Raw genomic sequence first — 20,987 nt, 5'->3', positions numbered from 1 at the left:
AGGCAAAGCCCTCTCCCCCAACCAGCCACTCCTAGATGGCTCTCATTCCCCTTTCTCCTGGCGCTCGTCCCCATCCGGGTCGGCACTAATCACAGCTCACACTCCGAGTACTTCTCCGCGCCTCATCTGATTCAGTCCTCACCACCTCATCCAGCTTTATTATTATTATTATTATCCCCATCTTCCAGATGAGACGACTGAGGCACAGAGAGTTCATGTGATTTGCTCAAGGTCGCAGAGCTGGTAAGCTATGTGCACTTCAACCGGACCTTTGGGGCTGCCTGGCAATCCCTCCATTCCCCTCTCCCTGTGCCCCCAAACTGCTGCTCCCTCCCACGCCCTTCCACACCATCATATCCCTATGTCACCGACATACCCCTATGTCGGTGACATTAATGTGACCACAGAAGCCTCACAGCCTCCACAGCTGTCCTTGCCTCCATAGCCATGGCAGTAGCTCGCCCCTCCCAGGGGGCTCAGTCTTAGAAGGATCGCAAACCCTCCAGCACCTTCCTCATTGCTTTCTTCTCCCTTCTGCTGTTAAACACCCTGAAGCTTCCTGAATCATAAAACAAAGACCCTGGAGGAACCCACCACGCTTTTCAGCTCGAGCTCAGGCACACTCCTCTGGGTGAACTCCGTCTTTCATGGGCTCCGGGTCCCGTCTTCTTCTTCCTCCAACCCCGCCAGGCCAACCTCAAGCCCCTCTCTACTCACTGCTTCAACTACCACGGTGGAGTGGGTCTTTCCCAAACCTCCCTCTACCTCCTCGGCTCCTACCTTCCCCCGTCCTCCAGGCCTGACTTTCCAACCAGCAATCCCTTAACTCCTCTCTCTTTGTCCCTCCAGCCAGTTCCACAGCACCAAGCCCACTGCTCCCAGCTAATACCCTAACATCTCCTTGGATGGTCTGTCTGCTTGAAATTCGACCCATGTCTTCCTGTCCCCCCTCCTGCCGGTGGCTTCCCCATTCCTGCCATCCCCAAGGCTTATCCTTTGTCCTTCCAGTGTCCCTCATACTTGCCTCACTGCTCCAGGCTAGGGGCGTCCCCTCCTCACCCTGGGTCTATCAGGTCCCCAGGATACAACGGCACACTGTGTTATTATGCTCTCAGGACACCTCTCATCATGCCCGGCCGTCCAGAGGCTCCCCGCGTCCCCTGCTGACAGCTCTCCCACCGTGCCCGAGACAGCCTGGCCTGCTGCCTTTCTTGCTCTCCACCTCTCCTTCCTGAATCTCCCCCTCCTCCCGCTCACACCAATCTCCGAAGTCCAATTTTACCCGTTTACTCCACCAAACGTAACATTCAATTGCTCTGTTTCCTGGGTCCGGATTTTTAATGATCCTATTAAAGGCTCGAGAACAGGGGAGTCATTGGGCCCCCAAGGGCTTTGCATGATGCTGGTCACGTAGCAAGCAGGCAGTGACTACTTATAAAATACCAGTTTAATCCTAATTTAATACGGTTAATTTGGGAGACTTGCTGGCATCAGAGGGAGATTGGCTTGACCATGAGCCATGCCTTGAGTTTGGATGGTGGTTCCCACCTTCCACGCAACAGTTGGTTTATAGGTCTGCAGGACCCTGTTTGCTCCACTACCTTCTTCCTGATGCTTGTTCTGTATGTCCTGACAAGCCATCTCCCAGAGACTCCCTTTGTCTTGTGAGAGGAAGTCACAATCCCAGGGACAGCGGCCATATGGGCCATCTGGGAAGCGAATGTAGTGTCCATTCCTGACAGACCTGAAGTTCAAATGTTACCTTCAGTCCTTGCCAAAGAGGTCAAAGAACATTCTGGACCCAGAAGGCAGTTCAAATCCAAGTGGGTTTTGTAACTACGTGGTGTGTTGGCCTCTCACTAAACTTCTCGTGGCCCCCGCTTTGTAATACCTATACACATCAGGGCATTATGTTGTACACCTGAAACTAAGATGAGGCTCTAGTCGATGATTGTTCAACAAAACCCAAACCAGGCAGGATCTGGGGTGAGGTGGGCTCCACCAGACCCCATCAAAGTGACTTAGCTTCTCAAGAACCAAAAGCAATTTAGGACAAGATGATCTCACTCACAACGTGACCCGACAGAATGGACTCTGCGAGGCGGAAGGCGCTGTAGGGAGGCTCAGGGTATTACACATGGCTGCCAACATCATTCTTAATCGATCTGTTCAACGTGTTTCAAGATTCCTAATGGACACGGTAATGACAACATTCGAAGACGGGGCTGTGCTGACGCTCACCACCTCCTCCTGGAACGGGGGGGCCAGACAGCACCTGCTCTTCCAGCCCACACGGCCTGGCAAACTCAGAGTCCCAATGCCTCTCACTCTAGACCAGAGGCCATATTTTGTGTGCCTTCTGCACACCGCACTCCCGCACCCCTGCTCAGAAATGCGCCGTTTGGCAGTTCTCACGAGTCAAAGGACAGTCACTTAAAGTCCGCAGGAGAATTACATTTCAGAAATAGGAACAGAGAAATATGCAGAACAGGACTTCTTTCAGATGCACTGGGGCTTAGCTGCTCTTACTTAAGCTGCACCCGAGGCCTCTGCACCATGCCCCTTCCTGGGTTTCTTCCAAACATAACTGAGACTGACTCCAGGGAGGTCCCCTGATGTCCCTCCTCCTGCTTCCCTGCAGTCTGAGGCAGTCCTCGGTCTGTTCCGCTGGCCCACTGGCCCACCTGCCCCCTGCCTCCTTGACCCATACTGCCCACTCCCAGGACAGAAGAGCTGAGGAGCCCCCCAGAGTCCAGAGTTATGTGTCTGTGGCCCCTTGGGTCTCTTTGGCTTCAAAAGCATCAAGGAGGTGATTAACTTTCCACGTGGGGTCTTCCTGGGGAGGGCCAGGGAGCTGGTTAGCATTCCTAGGGGTTTTCTTCCATATCCCCCCCGAACCACTGCTGCATGTTGAGTCTGTGGGCTAAAGTGATGGCCTGTGGTCACCTAAGTGACCCAGAGATGCTCATAAACTCTTGCTTTGATGAGACCCTGGGACCGAGGCGATCGTGGGAACTTGGCTCGGGAGTCCGCCCACAGGATATACAGCGTGCATTTTTGAAGACTCCAGAAACACACAGACTTCAGAAAGTGAAAATATTTCTTTTCCCTCTGTGGTTTGCACATGGTAATTTCTAGCCAGCCAGTGACGTCAGGGAGCAATACGTACTCAGGGCTGGGGTCACAAACCTGCTCACCCCAGCTTGCATGGAGCGGAATCTGGGAAAACTCACTCACTCTGAAAGCGATCTATCAGGAAGCGTCTCTCTAGAGCCACCACAGGAAAAGAGAAAAGGACACTGAGCCAATGTTCGGAAGTGTATTATCAATCTTCTTAGTTTTCTTTTCTTTTCCTTTTTTCCCCCCTGTACCGCATGTTCGATATGGGGAAGCAGACTGGGATGTCCCCGAGGGCAGGCACTGGTCCTTTTTTCTCTGGCTCTTTCTCCGCACCCCTTACTCACAGCCCCAGGACTTGGTGCTGGTAGAAGTCAAACTCTGAAAGCAGAGGGCGCCCGGCTTTGGCAGCATTCCCTACCAGGGCGCTCCAGCCTGGATCTTATCGGGGCTCCCTGCCTCAGTGCTGAACTCAGGTTCATAATGAAGCAAAATCAAACGCATGTACTGATGAGCGCCAGCTTGGGATCCTGACTGGGTCCGACAGAGTCCAGCCACCTGCTCTGCTCGCTCAGCTGCCCAGTTCCTTTGGCTGGCTGCCAAGCTGGCCTGGCCACTTGCTCAGACGTTGTGCCCGAGTTGGCTGGGCTGGCCTCAAGCGGGCAGCTGGACTCAGACTCCCTGAGTCTCGATGGCCTGGACACAGGCAGGACAGGTGGAGGCACAGGGCAGAGGACAGGACGTCCAGACCAGGAGGGACCAGGCCAGAAGGGGTGGGGGGAGACATTTATACAGAAGGGGGGGGGTGACTCTCAAGATACAGGCTGCCAGGATGAGCCTGGCCAGGCACAGGGGGTTAATGAATATTTTAGTCAACATTCAGAAAGTCATAGAAATCATTGTGTGGTATTTCTTTTCCTTCTATGCATGTGTCTACTGACCTGCATCTGATTAGGACATCCTGGGGGCAGGGACTGGTCCTTTTCTCTCTCTGGCTGTTTCCCCAACCCTCGCCCTTGGCCCCAGGGCTTAGCACGGCCACCTGCCTGGCCGACTGTGAAGACACACACGAACACATCAGCAGTGCCCTCCGGTCTCCAAACTGCCTGCCCATCCTGACCTGCTCCCGTGCCCTGAGCCCCTGCCAGCCTGTCCCCTTGGTGCACTGAGGTTGCTTCTCTAGCGACAGCTGAAGTCCCTTTCGAGCCAGAACTCTGCTCCAACCGGAGAGCTACCTCCTCTTGCTGAACACGACAGATTAACTACTCTGAAACCACAGCAAACTTGAGATAAAAAATTAAGCCAAAATAAAGCCCCCAGCAACTCATGTCACACACTTGGGAATTTTTCTAACAAATGGTAGTGGCAAGGCAGTGACATATGTGCTGATCCTGGGAAGATTTGGGGCGTCGAGGCCCTTGGATGGCCCTGTCTCTTAACACCATGCGCCGGAAGCAAGGTCCTGCGTGCACGGGGTGGTTTGCTCTGTGCTCCTCCGGCCTCCGGCCCCATGCCCAGGGCCTGGGTTTGGCCTACACCAAGCCCTTCTGTTTCAAGCCCAGAGTGGGGGCCAGGTGGCCTCCTCCATCCTCATGCTACAATTCTATTTCCTTCAGACTCCCCGCTCACGCCTCGGGGTTGGAAGGGTGCTTCCTTTCCACTGTGCATGCACTCTGGCTCCTCTTGGGCTCCTGGGAGCTGTGGGCCAACGTATAGTAAGAGCCGAGACACGCCATGCAAGGTGGGGAATGGGTGGGAGGAGTCTTCTTTCCAAGGAGAAGAGACAAGCAGGAAGCTGAGAATGGGATGAAATGCCCCATGCTTGCCGGGGATGGCCAGGCCAGCTCCCCTCTCACCTGTACTGGTCATAAAGGTGATGATGGTACTGCTGATGCCCTCGTTGTCCCGGGAATAAACGCGCAAGGTGTAAGTCATCCCGGGATAGAGGTCTGTCAGCTGTATGGGCTGGGCCTGGGCCTTAACAGGGACAGTTTTTTTCGTATGGTTGCCTGGGGAACAGAAACCTCAGTCAGCCTAGGACCAGGCACGAGGAGCTGGAGAGGCAGCGCTTGGGTTCCTGGTCACCGGTCAAGGGCAGAAGCGTTGGGGGTGGGGGGGCACCGTGCAGACCAGGAGGTCACCGGGCAGCTCTACCAAGCCTTCTATGCGATGCTGACTCTCCCATCCGGCAGCCCTTCTGCCAAGGGCGCTCTTCCTTCTCCTCAAGCTTTTTCTCCTCACTATGGTCTTAGCACTAAACAATTACGACCTACTTCCTGGGTGCAAGCTTTCCCGGGAAGGATCCGAGAGCCAGTCAGCCCCCCTCGTGGGACACGGAGGTGAGGCAGGACTTTACTTCTTGGCTCTCCCTCCTGGCTTCCACTCTCCTGTCTCGCTGTGTGGAGAGTTCCCACATCAGGAGAAGCGAGTGCCCTGGCCTCTGAGGTGCGGGGTGAATGGTGGCTGTTGGGAGCTGCCATGGCAAGGATCAGACTCGGGGTGCCGATTCTCTGGATGGGAATGCCTCTGGCCACAGAGGACTGAGAGTCGGCTTTGCTCTTTCCTTACAGATCTTCGGGGAGCTCGCCCAGGTGGATCTCCTGGTGGGGCGAGCTGGTTTCATTCACGGCTAAGGGGAACACCATGGTGGGTCTGAGTCTCTAGGGGCAGGGCTCTTCCTTCACAGAAGGCAGATATTTGACCACACTCTACAGTCTAATCAATATGTACCCTTGAACCTGAGATCCCATAAAGAGTGAACAGCTCAGCTCCAGTCACCCGCTCTCTGAGACAAAGTGGCTCTGGTCAGTGCCTTGGACCGGGGGGCCACTGGCATTCCTCTGTGTGCAAAGCACAGCTGAACCCAAAAGTCTGAACTGCTCCCCTCTCCAGTGGAGACCCCATGGGCTGTGAATTACGGAAATCCACGCAGAAGTGAGGTTTGGCTCGTGACGGGGTGGGGGATGCTATTCAGAACCCGCATCCTGGGCAGGAAGCAAACGCAGAGCCCCATTACCCAGGTCCTCCCCAGCACATGCAACCCTAGACCTCCACTAATGGTTTCAGAAGCCCTCTTCCTTCTCCTTTGGCTGCTCTTCCCACCCCACTGCCGCCAGAGCGCGTATCGATTTCATTAAGTCATAATTAAGCCGGGCTAGCAGGCCCTCAGAGCCTGGGGGAGTCCGCGGGGTCTCTCTAATGGCATCTGCGCTACCCGCCGCAGCGGCCGCCGCCGCCCTCCCCCCTCCGCTCAGCAATGCTTACTGTCGATGTACTCAACCACAAAGTCAGTTCCGGGCCCGAAATTGTGCTTCCAGGTGATGTTGGCCCATTTACTGTTGGGGAGCACCGTGACGTTCCATATGGACTGCCTGTCGGGGGCTGGTGGGCAGGTTAGAAGAGGGGTTAGTGGTGAGGAGGGAGGCAGCTCCGGAGACACACCCATGTGCACACACACATGCACACACACATACACACGCGTGCGCGGCTCGGAAAGGGAGGACTCAGAGGAGGCTGTGCACGGGGCCCGCCAGAGCTCCAAGCTGCAGCCTCAGTGGCCGGGCCAGAGGTCGACATCCAGGTCAGAACGGGTGCAGGCAGGAGCACCTGTGTGGGAGGGAGAGCTGGAGACGGTCTGTGGGTCTGCACAGGTTGGGGCCCGAATGAAAAGTCGGTTTCGACCCATGCCACTGGAGGCTCGAACCTGGGCTCTTTCCCTTTCTAGATCCCCTGTCATGGATTGGAATGGGGCAGAAGAAGGAAACCGGAGAAAGCCCCGTTGACCAGCGTACAGACGGAGGCCGAGAGATGGGCCAGCCTCATTCCCTTCAACCACAGACATTCTACAGGAAGGAGAGTGGGATCTCTTGAAGGTCCTGGAGAGACATGATGTGTAGGAAGGGCAGGACCAAAGGTGGGAAAGCCTTACCGGGCTCCTGAGACTAGAGAACAGTAACCCAGAGGGGTGGCTCTGGAGTCCCTGAGGTCCCTCTTGGTCAGCAAGCTCTTGCATCATGTGGAATGGGGCCTCAGATAGTCTAAGGGGACTTGGGGTCTACAGCTGCGGGTTCCAAGTAGAGAGGAGAGCTATGAAGCCCTCCTCTCCCTCTCCTGGGCTAGAAGAAGGTAACTCCTTCTTGCCTGCCAAGCCTCAGAGGCTTAGACAGCGGAAGAATCCAGTTCTTTTGGCTTCTCAGCACTAAATTGTCTCTGAGGCTTGATCTCCACGCAATACGGGAAACATTAATTATCTGGAGCCCATGAGCTGGGAGCTGCTTTATCAAAGCCACGGTACTGTCTGAAACCATAGCCTGTGGACAGCAGAGTGGCACTAATCTTCAAATGTAATCATTTTTCACCAGTCCCAGCAGTCTGATTACTCCACTGCCCAGCAAAGATTTCATAGCGGAGTACTAGCGTGAAGCCGTGTATTTCAAAGACTTTACAAGTGTGGCTCCTGTATATTTTATTAGCATGCAAGGGGGCACTGTCATCGGCTCACTTGTCAAAAATAAATGAATAGAGTACGGTGATGCATTTATTCATTATCTACTTGACACGTGACCGAGTCTGCAGGGCTGGGAAAGTGATAAAAGATCTGATCTTCACTTCAAAGAGGTGCCTTCTCTATGACAACCTTGTTGGATGCCGGTTGCTCCAGGTGAGTATGATTCCTGTTAGGTGAGAGGCCAAGACAGAGGCTCCACTGACAGCGCCATGGGGCATTCTCCGTGGGGAGGGCAGAATGCGGGATTCTTTACTTATCTGCCCGGGGATCCCATTGTCCCGGAGGCTTTACGCCACCCCGAATCCCAGCTCCTTGGCATCTCATGGTTCTTGCTAGTGGGAATGAACTACGAGAACTCAGGATGTGGGAGCTCGAGCTTCTTCCTCCTCAGCTCTGGGGCCTGGAATTAGCCAGAGAATTTGAGTTTAAATAGCTTGGCTGCCAAATCTGATGGTCTCAAAGGTAGTGGAGATTGGGGGACTGCTGGAAAAGGTGAAGCCATGGGGAAGCAGAATGACTTAAAAGGAGCTGGGGGAAGGCCATGCCACGGAGAGAGAGCCGGACGCCGATCGCTAAAGAAAATGTTCGAAGAGAAAGACCAGGAAGGCGGACTACTGATTGCTACGAAAAACAGAAAGCGTGACGGGAAGTATGGACGGTTCTGCCAAGTCCTGCAGTGGGAGAGTTAGGGCGCATCCCTTGAAGTCTGAAAGAGACACGTTAAGGACAAAGAAAAAGTGCCATTTTACCCTGAAAAAAGTAAACTTTGGAAACATCTGGTCCTAAGACATGATAAAGATGGATGATCATTTAAAAAATCATGGATGGCAGTGCCAGTCTGCTGCGTTAAGGGAAATGAGGATGTTTGAGGGTGTCCCCAGGCTCTAAGGATAAGTTCATGGGCACAGGCAGGTCCCCCGCAGTGTCTCAGGCAGTTAGGAGTCGCACGTGAGAGTCCATGGGTTAGTCCAACGGCAGCAAGGCTGACCCCTCCAGGAGGGCAAGGAACTCTGCAGGGGGGCAAGATCTGTCCCTTCTTCAGCCTCCGCACATCTGCTCGGTGACCTCACAGCACTCGTGGGGACACGGGGCCCTGTTATAAGGCAAAGATGCCTCCCTGTGGCCCCAAAGAATGCCCATTACCAAACTACTGGTGGCAGCTTCTAGTAGCCTGCCAGGCTTCTCCCCAGCCAACATCTTCCTATAGTCTGTGCTGTTTAAATTCTAGATATTGTACCTTCATGGCAAATTGGCGTTTTCAAGGTCTGGAGAACACACTGTCAGTTATGCGTCCCTTGTCCCCGTAGGGCTCACGTTACTCCGTGTAATGGAATTAAAGACGATACTCACACGTGCATCAAGCCTCCATCCTCATTCAGGTGCTGAGAAGTGAGGCCCCAGAAGGTAAAGGGACTTGCCCAGGACCGGGAGGGTAGGGCGGGCGGCTATCACCCTACAGCTGCCGGCGGAGGGTGCTGGATGCTTCCTGCCTGCCCTGCCAGCTGCATCAGGCTGACTCTACAGCTGGCCTGTGCACTCTGCAAGCTAGAGGCCCTCCCTGGGCCGGTAATGCAAGGGTGTTTGATGCTTGGTTCTTAGAAATAAATGGGGGTGTGTATCTGGGGGTGTGGGGGATGAGAGTGGGAAGAACAACAGAGCACCCCTGGGCATTACGGGGCTCCGTAGCAATGCTTTCCTGGAAGCCCTTCTTAAAAAAAGGCTGCAGGGGGTGGGGAGGCTGTAGATATGCTTTGCTGAGAGAGGGGCGAGGGAAGAGCTGCCTGGCAGGGCTGGCCGCTCCCCACTCTTCTGGGTTGCGGGGCTGGAAGTGACAAGGCCCTGGGCAGGAAGCCCTCTCAGGCCGACTATCTGGGGTTAGGCCCCTGCGCTGGTCCATACTCTCTCCTTTCCAGAATGCTCAGCCCTGAGCTGCTGCTCCGCGTGGAGGTGGAGGCAGCTCTCCCATTCAGGACCCCAGGGTACTGCCTGCGGAGTGTGGGCCTCTGTTAACAGGACATGAGGCTAGAACAGCCGTGTGGAGCCGAGGAGGGCCGCCTAAGGTGGAGAGTGCTAGGTGGCGCTCTGTGTCCCTGGGCTCCTGAACCTAGCAACCCTGTGTGCTCTCCAGGTAGAAACAACGGGAGGCATCGGCCAACGGCACCCCCAGACCCGCCCTCCTACATGGGGGCTCTGGCGGAGGGACGGGGCAGAGGGGCGGCGGCAGTACCAGATTCGGGCATCTTAGTCCCGGAGGCGGTGGTGGGAGGCCTCTCTGCGGTGGTGGCGGCAGTGGTTGTAGTGGTGGCAGCGGTGGTGGTGGCCACGGTGGTAGGTGCGACACTTGGGATGGTGGGGACTGTTGTGGCTTCGGTGGTGGCAGCGGGGGCAGTAGCGTCAGTACTGCTCACAGCGCCTGTCGCACCCACCGTGGTTGGGGGCCACGTGGGAGGAGCTGGGGGGGGAAATGTAAAACAGCCCGTCCGGTTGGTCTGGGCGGCCCTCGGCCTGGACTCGCGGCCCCGCGTGCAAGGCAGGCAGCCCCAGGGAGGAGATGGGGCTCAGTGACCAGAAGCCTCCCCCGCCGCGTGTGACGGACCGGGTCGGACGGATCACAGTGAGAGGACACAGCCATGGGCCAGGAAGAGAATGAAGCCTTGGGCGTGTTTCATTTTCTTCTCATGGTCTGTGTGGCTCGAAGCCCCCAGCATGCACCCCGCCAAGAGTGAGGATGAGGATGGGAAAGGACGGACACCGAATCGCTCAGGTGCCAGGGACGGCATGGGGTCCCCAGCCAGCACCACCCAGACACATCAGCAGCACCTGGGTCTGGCTCCGGAGCTCCGGCCTTGGAGGGGGGGCAGGTGGCGGCCGTGTCCTGCAGGAGCACTGGGAAGACTCCTATTCCCAGCCATTCACTCCCAAAGTACCCTTCCTCACAGCTGCTTGAGTCCTAACACCCCCAAACCCAACGACAGAGAGCAAACAGCCCCCACTCTGGGGGTCAGCCTCCCAGTGGGGTCTGCATCTCCTGTCTCACTGTCGGCCCGTCCTCAGGCTCTCAGCTCTGGTCTGTGGCCCTGCCTCTCCTCCCTTCTTCCCTGCCCAGTGATGTTCCTTCCTGTAATTACGCCACCCTAACTCCTCTCTTCTGAGGACATTAGGGTTCCAGGAGCCCCAGGTCCCTTCCTTTCACATTAGGACGTGGGATGGGCACTAATGGAGTCGCAGTGTCACCTGTGCTCTGTAGATGGAGAAACCCCGGGACACAAGCGAGATATATTGTGGGCCTCTTTGTTGTATAAATCTTCAGGGAGATTGGTTCAAATCTGTGCTCACTCTCATACTCTCGTCTCCCACCCAAAGTCACCCTGGATGTCGGCCACCCCTGGGTGGCTAAGTCTATCCATGTGACATTGTCTCCATATGCCCACTTTCCTTCGACAGAAGGGTCAGGGAAACTAACCGAGGGCGGCCCTACAACTCTCTAGGTCCAATATTACTGAAAGCCATGAGGATGAGAATGATGGGGGCAAACCAGAGAGAGACAGACCCCCCCCCCCCCGCCATCTCCTGTCATCTGATCATGGTCTGCTTTCTGGGACAGAAGGCAGGGACGTTAAGATGAAGGAGATCCTTGTAAACCCCCGAGAAATAGCCACACGTCAGCCCTATCTCAAAGCTCCAGAAATTTAGGAAGAGAAGATCCCCACTGCTCAGAAGGGCCACCAGGGCAGGGAGGGAGTCAGAGACAATGGCCAGAGAGCTTTTCTCAGGGGAGAATGAAGAGACCCAAGGACTTTGCAGTAAGAGCCTGAGCAACAAAGGCCCTTTCATTCCCTTGGGTCTCCAATATGACCCGTCCCCACGGAGGAGGAGGGAGAGTTCTGGGATCCCAGCCACTCCCTATTTGCAAGATCAGAGGCAGTACTAGACCCTGAGGGTGTGCTGACCACGGAAGTCACACTGGGTAGCCAGCTGTGTCCCACGCATTCCAAACATTCCTGGGTGGGGTCAAAGCCAACGTGGACATCAGGAAGGCGTGGGGCGTGGCCAGACTCCCTGTCAAAATCACCCTTTGAGGATGCATTAGCGCAAGGTGGCCCCAGGCCTGGAAAGCTCAGTGCTGTAAATGCTCAGGGTGAAGGAGTCCACCTACCCCACTCACCAAGACAGACAGACAGAGAGACACACGGAAAAGCCGGAGAGACCCCAAGGCAGAGGTCAGCTCCCTTCCAGACCTGGTCCCTTGCAGCTCCCGTGGCCACGCACACACATGGGCTTTTCCCGCTGCTCTGTGCTGCGGGAAGGACCCTGGAGAGGCTAGCTTGCCCGTCTGGGCAGGACAGGCTCTGACTTGGCTCCTTACCAGCGGTGTATTTTCTAATCACTTCTGGCAAGTAGGATGTTCATAGCGCCTTCCTTTTCCATGACTATTTAAAAGACATCGCCAAAAAGCTTTGAGGGGACAACTCTGAGTTAAAATCATCCTGTTCTGGGTAATGCACACATGGGTGGTGGTGTTACATTTCCTGGGCTCCCAGACTCAGCGGCCCTTGCCCCCAGAGCTCTACACACTCTCACATGCCCCTTGGCTCTCATAAAGCAGAGACACACACACTACACTCCCACAGGCCCACAGTGAGGTTCGCACATGCTTCCCTGGGCATTCCAGCAAGAAGCCCTAGAAACAGGCTACGAGAGGCTAGGTTAGAATGACTTTTTTCCTGATGCTGCTGGTCAGAGACAAGAATGGGAAATGAATCTGCAGATGTTGCGTCGTCTTGCCCCTCCCCACCAACGGTCCCTTCTGCCATGTGTGACAAGGAGGAAGCATTTCTGATGACGGCCACCTAACCACTTTCCCTCCAGATCAGCATCAACGGTCTCAGTATCGGTAAGAGGGAAACAAAAGGCAAGGAGTGGCCTCCCAAGTGCCCTCCCATTGGAGTCACTGTGGAGGTGGCAGCCTCAGCTAGGCTGAGGTCACAGCTGGCAAATCACTGTTCTCTGTGACCCACTCATTAGCTGTGTCTGTTGTCCCATAGCTGGACAGGGGCAGAAAGACAGGGAGATAGGGAGGGGGAGTTGGGGGGGCAGAGGCAAGACGAAAAGGCTCTGGGTCAGGGGAGTGAGTTGTTCCCACGGGTGAGACGGGAGGCAGGTTTTCATGGAGAAACTGTCCAGTGCTCAGGTCAAAGGTGACCCAGAGGAGTTCATCCCCTGGGGTGGGTTTGCACAGAGGAGATAAGGGGCTTAGAGACGGAGAGGCCCACAGGCTGGGGAGGTGCGTTGCTGAGCTTGGATGTCCTCTCCAGTTAAAGCAGGACTTATGGGCTGGAGAACACGGTAGCCAATGAGCAGCGGACAGTATCAGCCTGACAATGGAGAGGAAGGCCATGGGGGGGCGGTGGGCGGGGGGCGGCTAGAGCTAGAAGCATAGCACCCCTCCCCAAAGGCCATGGCAGCCTACTGGGTTACCTCATGCACACTGGAAGGTACCCCAGCCACGGCTGAGGCTTTGCCACCAGAGTTTCGGGGAACACCACTGAAGGGATGGGGAAAACCGGGGAAAGGGCTTGTCTCATTCATGTTCCTGACCCCAGAACCGGCCACGGAGCTGACCGGCAGACGTTTGCAGATCTGAGTCACAGAGGACGACAGGAGTTTCCAGACATTCCAAGGTGGAAGGTTCAGTCCAAAAATGGCCACATGGCGCACGGACGACTGTGGCCAAGCCACAGATGGCCAGGCCAGATGGGCAGCCATCCTGAGACCCTACAGACCCGGTGTGCAAGAGGGTTTATTTTTAGTGGGTAAGACATGAACAGGGAAGTGTGGGGATAAAACACCCAGGTGCAGGGACGATGAGCTGGAAGGGAGCAGCAGCCTGGACCACGGACCCGCGTCGGGTTTGTCAGACCTGGGCTCCACTGCCTGGCACCTGCGGTGTGCGCAGAAGGTTCTTGGGCATTTACAGCTGAGGACAGCCGATGCCATGAGCACAACTCATTTACAAAGACGTGCACTGTGCCTCTACTGCCATGTCCCGGGGAAGCTGGTGCCCAAGAAGCACGTGTGATCCAGGGTCGGAGACCCTGCAGTCACTGTGCATACCACAATGGGCTGAGATCTTTTCTAAATGGGGAGCAGAAGGTGGGGGGTTCGGAATGATCACCTCTCCCTCTCAGGTGCCACTCATGAGAGCGGCAGCCCAGGCTGGCACAGATGCTTGCTGGCACGGCAGACTCCCTGCTACCCGACCCACCTGCCTCGGGTCCCAGGGTGCCAGAAAGGGGGAGGTGGGCTGGGAGCTGGTTGACCAATGAGCTTCCAGTGGATTCTCTTGGTGTCCTGTGTCTCCCCCTCCTATGTTCACTGAGCCTGCTTAGGCTACCCTGAGCACCTGCTAGAAGAGTTCCAGAAGAAACCCCTGGGCCAAGTTGCGCCAGAAAGTCAGGGCAGCCTGTAGAGCACAAGGATGGCTTTCTCCATGGTCCCCACACCCAGGACATGTGTCTTTCTCATATCCTAGTGGAGGCTGTTTGGGCCCTGTGGGGAGGCACTGGGGATCTACCAGCCTGGGCAATGATGTGGAGGGGGGATGGGGAGCTGGGGGTGTGGAGAGGGAGGGATGATGGCTGCGCACCACCCACAGATCTGGCAAAACAAACACAAATAGAAGGAAGCAGGGTGTGCAACAGAAACAGAACCAACGTAAAATGGGGGTGGGAGGAAACCAGATCTGGTAGTCGTCTTCATAAGCCAACCCTCCGGTTCCTCACCTGCTTCTCAGTCCACCCCGTTGCCTAGAGCTTCAGGAGGTTCTAGTGATCCCTGCGCCCCTAGCCTTTGCTTTGCCAGGGTGAGCCTTGCCCTCAGCTGCAGAGGATGACGGGGAAGGAGCCGTGGGGTCCCCTGCCTAGCATCCCCAGCCTGAGGATAGGCCTTCAATAGTGACACGCCCAGCATGAGGGCTTAACAGGAGGGCGGTGGTGAGTGGACCTCGTCCTAAGTCGAGACCTGCCCACCCGCTCCTCCCTTCTGCTGTGCTTTTAGCTCCCAGACCCCAAGAGTGGCGGCTGTTCTTCATGCTGGAGACTCTGAGAAGCTGGGTTTCTAAGGGGCAAGGGAACAACCAGCCCATGATGCCCACGGAGACTCCAGGTCCTGGAGCACCTGGCCCTATCCAAGGACAAGCTCGGTTCCGGTCACGGCCCAGAACCCACGGCAGACGGCAGAGCTGGTGCCGGGCCCCCATGCCGCGCGCGCGGGCTGCATGCAGAGCGCTCGCCCCTAGGCACCCTTTCAGGGGATGGCAGCCGGACCGGAAGACAGGAGCCAGCTGCCTCCACTCACAGGCCAGCATTCCTTTCAGGGGCAAGGCCGGCCACCCAAGGACGGCAGACCCTCTCTCTGCACCCCGAGCTGTCAAAACTAGGCCAGGGCCCATGTCAGTCAGGGGAAGGAATCACGCAGCTTCCAAGAAAGCTGCAGGTGCAGAGACTAGGTCTGGAGCCCGTGTGTGGGGGAGCCCCTCCTAAGCCATCCGAGGGGAACCAAGAGTAAGTGAAGAGGAAGAGGGGGAAGCTTTGACCTCCTCTGGTCCCGTCCTCCGCACACAGCCTTCTTGACAGTCTGGCTTCCCAACCCCTGAAAGAGACAGTCTGGAACATGCTTTCCTCCTGGGCTCCCTCCTTCTCCACCCTAGCTGGGCGGGCTCCGCCTGCACTGTCCCATGCCATGCCCATTACCTCTGCTGCTGGTACGGTACCTGCGGTTGGAGTGGCTTCAGAACACAGCGCCCAAGATGGCCAGAGAGAGGGAGAAAGGATGAGAGAGGGAAGACAAAACAGAGCACAGGTGAAACCACAGGACAAGCGAGCAGAGAAGCGTCTGGCTCAAACCTGACCCAGACAGTGTGACCAGGGGCTGGCTACTGCCCTGAGGATGCCAATTGGTGTCCAGGATTCATGGTCAATTCCATGGGCAGTCTGGTATGTTCCTATAGAAAACTTTCCACCTGGATCTTGGAGACCTCTCTAATACACTCTGATTCTACCTCCACTCAAGGACTACCCACTAAGGGGTGGTCGTAGGGACGGTGAATCTCAAGTGCTTTGTTTCCAGGTCGTTCCCCAAGGGTGTGTCTTCCCTGGCCAGGCTGATCTCTATGAGGAAGGTTGGGTGACCTTCCGGGATGCCAAGAATTGTGGGCATAAAGAGGACGCCAAACCCAGTCAAAAGGATGGTTCCCGTATCTTTGGGGGAAGATGGTGAGTAGCATTGGGACAGATGGAGGAGGGGTGACCCTGTTTTGTGAACCCTCCCCCACACCACCTTGGCCTTGGAAGGCCCAGGAGCTCTCACAGATGGCAGCCCTGAGGCCCCCGCTCAGAGGGTCTTCTGCCCCCTGTTCTTTCCCACCAGCAGAACTTTATGAAAGAAGAAACCCAACTGTGGATTGGGAGTCCTAAAAAGGAATTCCTGAATTTACTGCAAACCCCTAAATGGAGAAGAAAGTCTCCCTTTGTCCTCTTGTCCCCTGGGGCCCCAGAATGTACCCTGTGGTGGTCACTAGGGCTTGACAATGGGGTATTTGTTGATCTGATGTTCTGTTTTGGGCCAGGAATGGGGAAGGACAAGAGGCTCTCTTTATGTCTCTCCTTATAGAATTAAGGAATCAGGAAAGCGCGTTATCCCTTTTCTGGCCGGGCTTTTGCTAAGTGCTGTATTATTAGCTACTTACCCAAAGTCCCCCAGCCCTAATAAACTGCCCTAGTGCCCAGGGGCGGTTGATGAGCACACTAGGAGGGGAGTTTATTGTATGGCTCATGCCGGGTTTATAAGACCAGAGAAGGACTGTCAGCCTTTCTCCAGGTCCTGCCCATCCCCGCTCCCGCCTGCTTAGCCTGGCCTGTTGGCCCAGGGGGAGGGGGACGATGGGCAGGGCTGGGGAGGGATGCAGGGTGGCTGTGAAGCTGAGCTGGGAGTCCCTGCAGCAGGCCTGGTAGGCCCAGAGGAAGAAGCCCTGAGGCTCTGCTGGGGTGGGAAAGAGGTGCTTGGGAGGTCCAATGTGGGCCAGGGTCAGGCCGTTGGACCTCAGCTTCTGGGACAAGCACTGCACAGAGCAACCTGTTGTCTGCTTCTAGAATCCCCATTCACACTGCCTCTTCCCTTGCAAAATGGACCTCTCCTCTGCCCAGCCTTTGCATGGCCACTGCACCTGCCTCAGCTCAACTTAACATTCCTCGCGTGGGACAGCAAGGAGATATTCTTGTGGCTCTCCCCTGCTGGACCATGTCCCTTGTTTTTGGCACCGTGTTCAGACCTCACGTGGCAGATGCTCAGGAAACGGCTGTTGAACACACCACTGCACCTCTGGAAAACGAGGTCTCCTCCTACAGCCTGGCATCCTGGATGTTCCAGGTGCCAGCACGGTTACGAGTGGGCCTGGAGTCCCCTCTAGTGGCCTTCTCAGGCAGGCGCAGCCCGGTGGGGATGCTCCGGGGCTAGGAAGACGCCAGGAGCCAAGAGCTGAGCCAAGAGCTGCTCTCAGGAAAGCTGGCTTGGCCAGGGGCTGTTTCCCAACGCCCTCCCTGCTCACGGCCTGATACCTCACCCAGCTCAGGCTCCGAGCAGGGCTGACACCTGCTGTGCTCACGCTCCTGGTGAGTAGCGTCGATCGAGGCTGCTTCCCTCTCTCCTTGGCTCCGTGTGCCCACCGGAGAAGAGGTATCCCAGAGCCGAGCCGTCCCCCTGCATCCTTAGTAGCACTGCAGTCCCCCTCCCCCACCATGGGCGAACACTGCCGCAGCTCTCTGAAGTTCATTAGCACCTTTACTTCCCACATGCTTTCCCTCATGTTGTCTCTACTATGGACCCAGGCTCTCTTTCCTGTCCCCCATCCCCCCAAGGAGGACAGGTGACAGATGTTAAGTAGCTGAGCAAGTCAAGGCAAAGTGCGGGTCAGGTCTGAGTGCCATTGTCTAAGAAGATCTGAGTTTTCCAGATACACCTACCTCTCAGCATAGGGGATGGGTTCTCTGGTATCCCGTGCGGGGGCTGGAGGACCTGCAGCCTTATTTTCACTCCAGCCCAGAAGGCCAGGTGAGGGCGTTTCTCTAGGCATTGGAATTAGCCAGGACCTTCCACCCCGGAGGCTGCTGCAATGCACCTACCTTCATTCGGGGGTGCTGGTGACTCCTCGGTGACGGCTTCCCCAGAGCCCACCTGCGTCCTGGCACTGAGGGTAAAGCGGTAGCGCGACACGGGGTCTGCTCTTTGCATCGTGAACTTGGTCTGATTGGGAGAGAAGTTTTCCACTATCTGCTTTCCTAGTTTGGTTCCATTAACTGGGGAGAGATAGGTAAGTGAAATTGAACTTGAGCAGCAGTGACCATGGTAGGTTATATCACCTGCAGCTGGAAGGAGAAAGCCTTCCCGACCCTGCCGCAAAGAGAACAAGGGGAGCTCGCCCCAGGACCTTAATGACCCGGGGGTTGGGAGATTGGGGTTCAAGGGCAGAGACCCGGGGCAAAAACTTTCCGGCTCTTCAAGGACACCCCAGCTCAGGCTTTTTCACTGATCTCATTATCTCCAGCTCACTGCAAAGTTATGCAGCGGGTTCTGAAAGATTTAGTTTATAATCCCCAGGCCTTTTCAATAAGGACAAAACTTTTGAGGTCCTTTCTTCCTTTCAAACATAACTAGGGCAGAATCACTAGAGCTTTTGATCATTAATGCCTCCTTTGTGGAAGGCCTATTCAGTATACCTCAAAGGGGGACGGTCAGGCCAGAGATCATTCAGAACAGCACACAAGCATGCAGCTGGCTATTAAAATCGTCCACAGCACAACACCTGGCCCTTTGAGCTTCCCAATGAGGTACAACATCGGCCACAGTAGAGGCTTCTCAAATGCAAGGACACTGCTGTCCGGACAGGGTGACACTAAGCTCTTTCAGTGAGGTCTTCCCTACCTGGGCTCCTGACATGAACGGTACCTGGTTTAGCCTCCCCGAGTGCTGTGTGGATTCCCCTGTGTGTAATGTATCCCGTCCGATGAGGCACAAATACGGTCTTTCCTAGACTCACTTGTAGGTGTTGGAAACTCTAAGATCCCCGAAGGGTAGGGCTGAATCCCTCATTAGACTGGAAGCTCCTGGCAGGAGGAGCTGTGCCGGGGGAGGGGGGGCTGATGGGGAGGAGGGGGGGGTCTCTGCTTCCCCTAATCCTCTAGGGGAACTTTCTCCCCGGCACCTCCAGCCCTCTGCAGGGCACTCTGAGCTACCTCAAGCTTTTCTACTTCGACTCAGTGAAATGGTGAGGACGGGGCTTGTGAATCCCAGATTAAGAGAAGGAAGCGGGGAACGTACAGGCCAGGTATTTGAGCGTGTATCCGATCAGGATGCCATTGGGGTGTTCCGGGTGATCCCACTCCAGGTTGATTGTCTCCAGGTTGGGCTGCCGGACTCGGAAACGCCTGGGGGCACTGGGTACTTGGGGAAGGAGGAGAGGGCAGGGGAAAAGAAGGGGAGGGCAGAGGCAGGATGAGGAAACACAAAAAAACAGAGCACAAGTATGAAGGCATTGACCTGGGGCAACCCCCATGTGGGACAGCTGCTAAGCCAGAACCCACGGGAACCAGAGGGGGGACGAGAGCCCTTCGCCCCATCCAGGACGCTGCTCCCTACCCCTGTATCTCCTCCCCATTTAGGACAAGCATGGCTCAGACTCTGTTTAAATGCGGAAGAAGTCAGTCAGGTTTTCCTTTAGCAGCTACTGTGGATTCAGCACACGTTAGGCTCTGTCCCTGCCAAGATGCCTTCGAGCCAGCAGGAACCAACCAGAGCTGTGGGCACAGAAGCTGCGGTTCCCAGTCTCAGACAAGGTTCCTCACCCTGGGGCCCAGCAGCAGGCCCAGGCCGCCGAGCTGAGAATGCAGGGTTCAGGGGTCAGGAGAAAGCAGCCCAAGGTGGGCCTCATGGACTGGGCACCAGGAGCGGGAGCAACGGGGAGAGGCTGGAGATGAAACGCAAAATGAGGGGGCTGGAAAGGTAGGAATAAAGAAATAAGAGGGAAGAACAAAGGAGGAGGAAGAGAAGTAAAATGGGGGGGAAGGCGGTTAAGAAGGGAGGGAGGAGAAACAGAAGAGGGCATAGCAAACGCTGAGCCGGTGCAGCAGGACATGGTGAACTTCACAGGTGTCTGCCTCCCAGGCCCAGGGGGACCTGGAACCAGCAGCAGGCAGGGCGCCCCCTGCGGGGCCACCGTACACATGGGCCAGCTGTCCTGACAGAAGCTTCCGGAGCACAGCGCTGAGAGAACTCTGAAGGTCCGCGATGCTGGGGAACAAGCCAGTGCTTCTGGTGGTCAGAGTGACGGTGCTTTGGCCTCCAAAGGTGGGGGTGGCCCGGGTTCCCGTAGCGCCCTTGGCCGTGGGGGCCCGTCTGCTGGCCCGTCTGCAATTCTGTCAGCAGGCGGCACAGGTCTTCTCTTGAGACACAGCGTCTTGTCAGGCAGGCCAGCCCGGGGATGGAGCACTTCGGGAATGGCTCGCAGGATGCCGGCGCCTTGGGCTCATGCAGAGGTCACCTTGTGCTGTCCGGCCCAGGCCCTTGTCCTGCCCCACCCCGAAGAGCTGCAGGCCAGACCTACCTCCTTCCGGGGTGGTGAACTCCTTGGTCTCACTGCGAGGCCCATCGCCTCTCCCATTGACCACGACCATCTCCAGCTTGTAGTTACTGTAGGGGAAGAGGCGGGACACCACGCCACGGGGGCGGTCACCAGGGAAGCTGGCTTGCTGCCTCTTCTGAGACACCCACAGGTTCTTCAGCAAGCTGCTCTCCCTCCAGTAGTAGGCCTTCGGGACAGAGGCGGGCCGGTGAGGGGACGGTCAGGCAGAGCTGGGTTAGTTGTTAGTGGCTCTGGGAGTGACTGGTCTTCCCTTTGCTTGTCACAGGCTCCGAGTCCCGAGTGCCCTGAGCAGCCCCACCTAGGGCTGGAGGAGCGGCCCGAGAGGCCCCAGTCCTCGACCCCTAGCAAGTACGAACTGCTGTCAAACAGGAAACAGGGGTTTGGGGCTCAATCACTTCCTGAGCCACATGGGCTCTCTGGGAAATAGGCAAGTTGGCCAAAGTTCCTGGTAGAAAGGCCCCTGATTTCCAAGCCAGGGAACGAGTTGCTCAAGGAGTCCATGCCGGAACCACAAACACGGGCCAAGGGTCCGGGCATGGAAAGCTCTCTTCTGGGCTCAAAGGCCACATCGCCTGGAGTTGGATTAGTATGGTTTAGCTCGGCATCAGGCAGGAGTTGAAAAGGACAGGTTACCCCCGGAAGTCTGAATAGGAGAGCTGATTTAATCCT

At 56.3% G+C, this 20,987-nt stretch overlaps 1 protein-coding gene across 23 annotated transcripts in view; it reads right to left on the bottom strand.

Annotated features, from left to right (window-relative positions):
• NFASC (neurofascin) overlaps positions 1–20,987 on the bottom strand; it is a 174,416-nt gene that overhangs the window by 8,915 nt on the left and 144,514 nt on the right. For 9 of the 23 annotated variants that reach the window (XM_032318194.1, XM_032318196.1, XM_032318195.1 and 6 more), the window contains 7 exons: positions 20,280–20,484; positions 18,998–19,120; positions 17,803–17,976; positions 15,396–15,410; positions 9,852–10,076; positions 6,382–6,498; positions 4,974–5,126 (listed from right to left, as the gene is read on the bottom strand). In XM_032318194.1, the coding sequence (XP_032174085.1) occupies positions 4,974–5,126; positions 6,382–6,498; positions 9,852–10,076; positions 15,396–15,410; positions 17,803–17,976; positions 18,998–19,120; positions 20,280–20,484 (1,012 nt within the window). The remainder of the gene's footprint in view (positions 1–4,973; positions 5,127–6,381; positions 6,499–9,851; positions 10,077–15,395; positions 15,411–17,802; positions 17,977–18,997; positions 19,121–20,279; positions 20,485–20,987) is intronic. The other 14 variants (XM_032318207.1, XM_032318209.1, XM_032318210.1 and 11 more) reach the window with 7 other exon arrangements.

The sequence above is a fragment of the Mustela erminea genome, chromosome 17, assembly GCF_009829155.1.
Source record: "Mustela erminea isolate mMusErm1 chromosome 17, mMusErm1.Pri, whole genome shotgun sequence".
NCBI lineage: Eukaryota > Metazoa > Chordata > Mammalia > Carnivora > Mustelidae > Mustela > Mustela erminea.
Note: the sequence above shows the minus strand (reverse complement) of the source record. Positions and strands in the feature narration are given on the sequence as shown.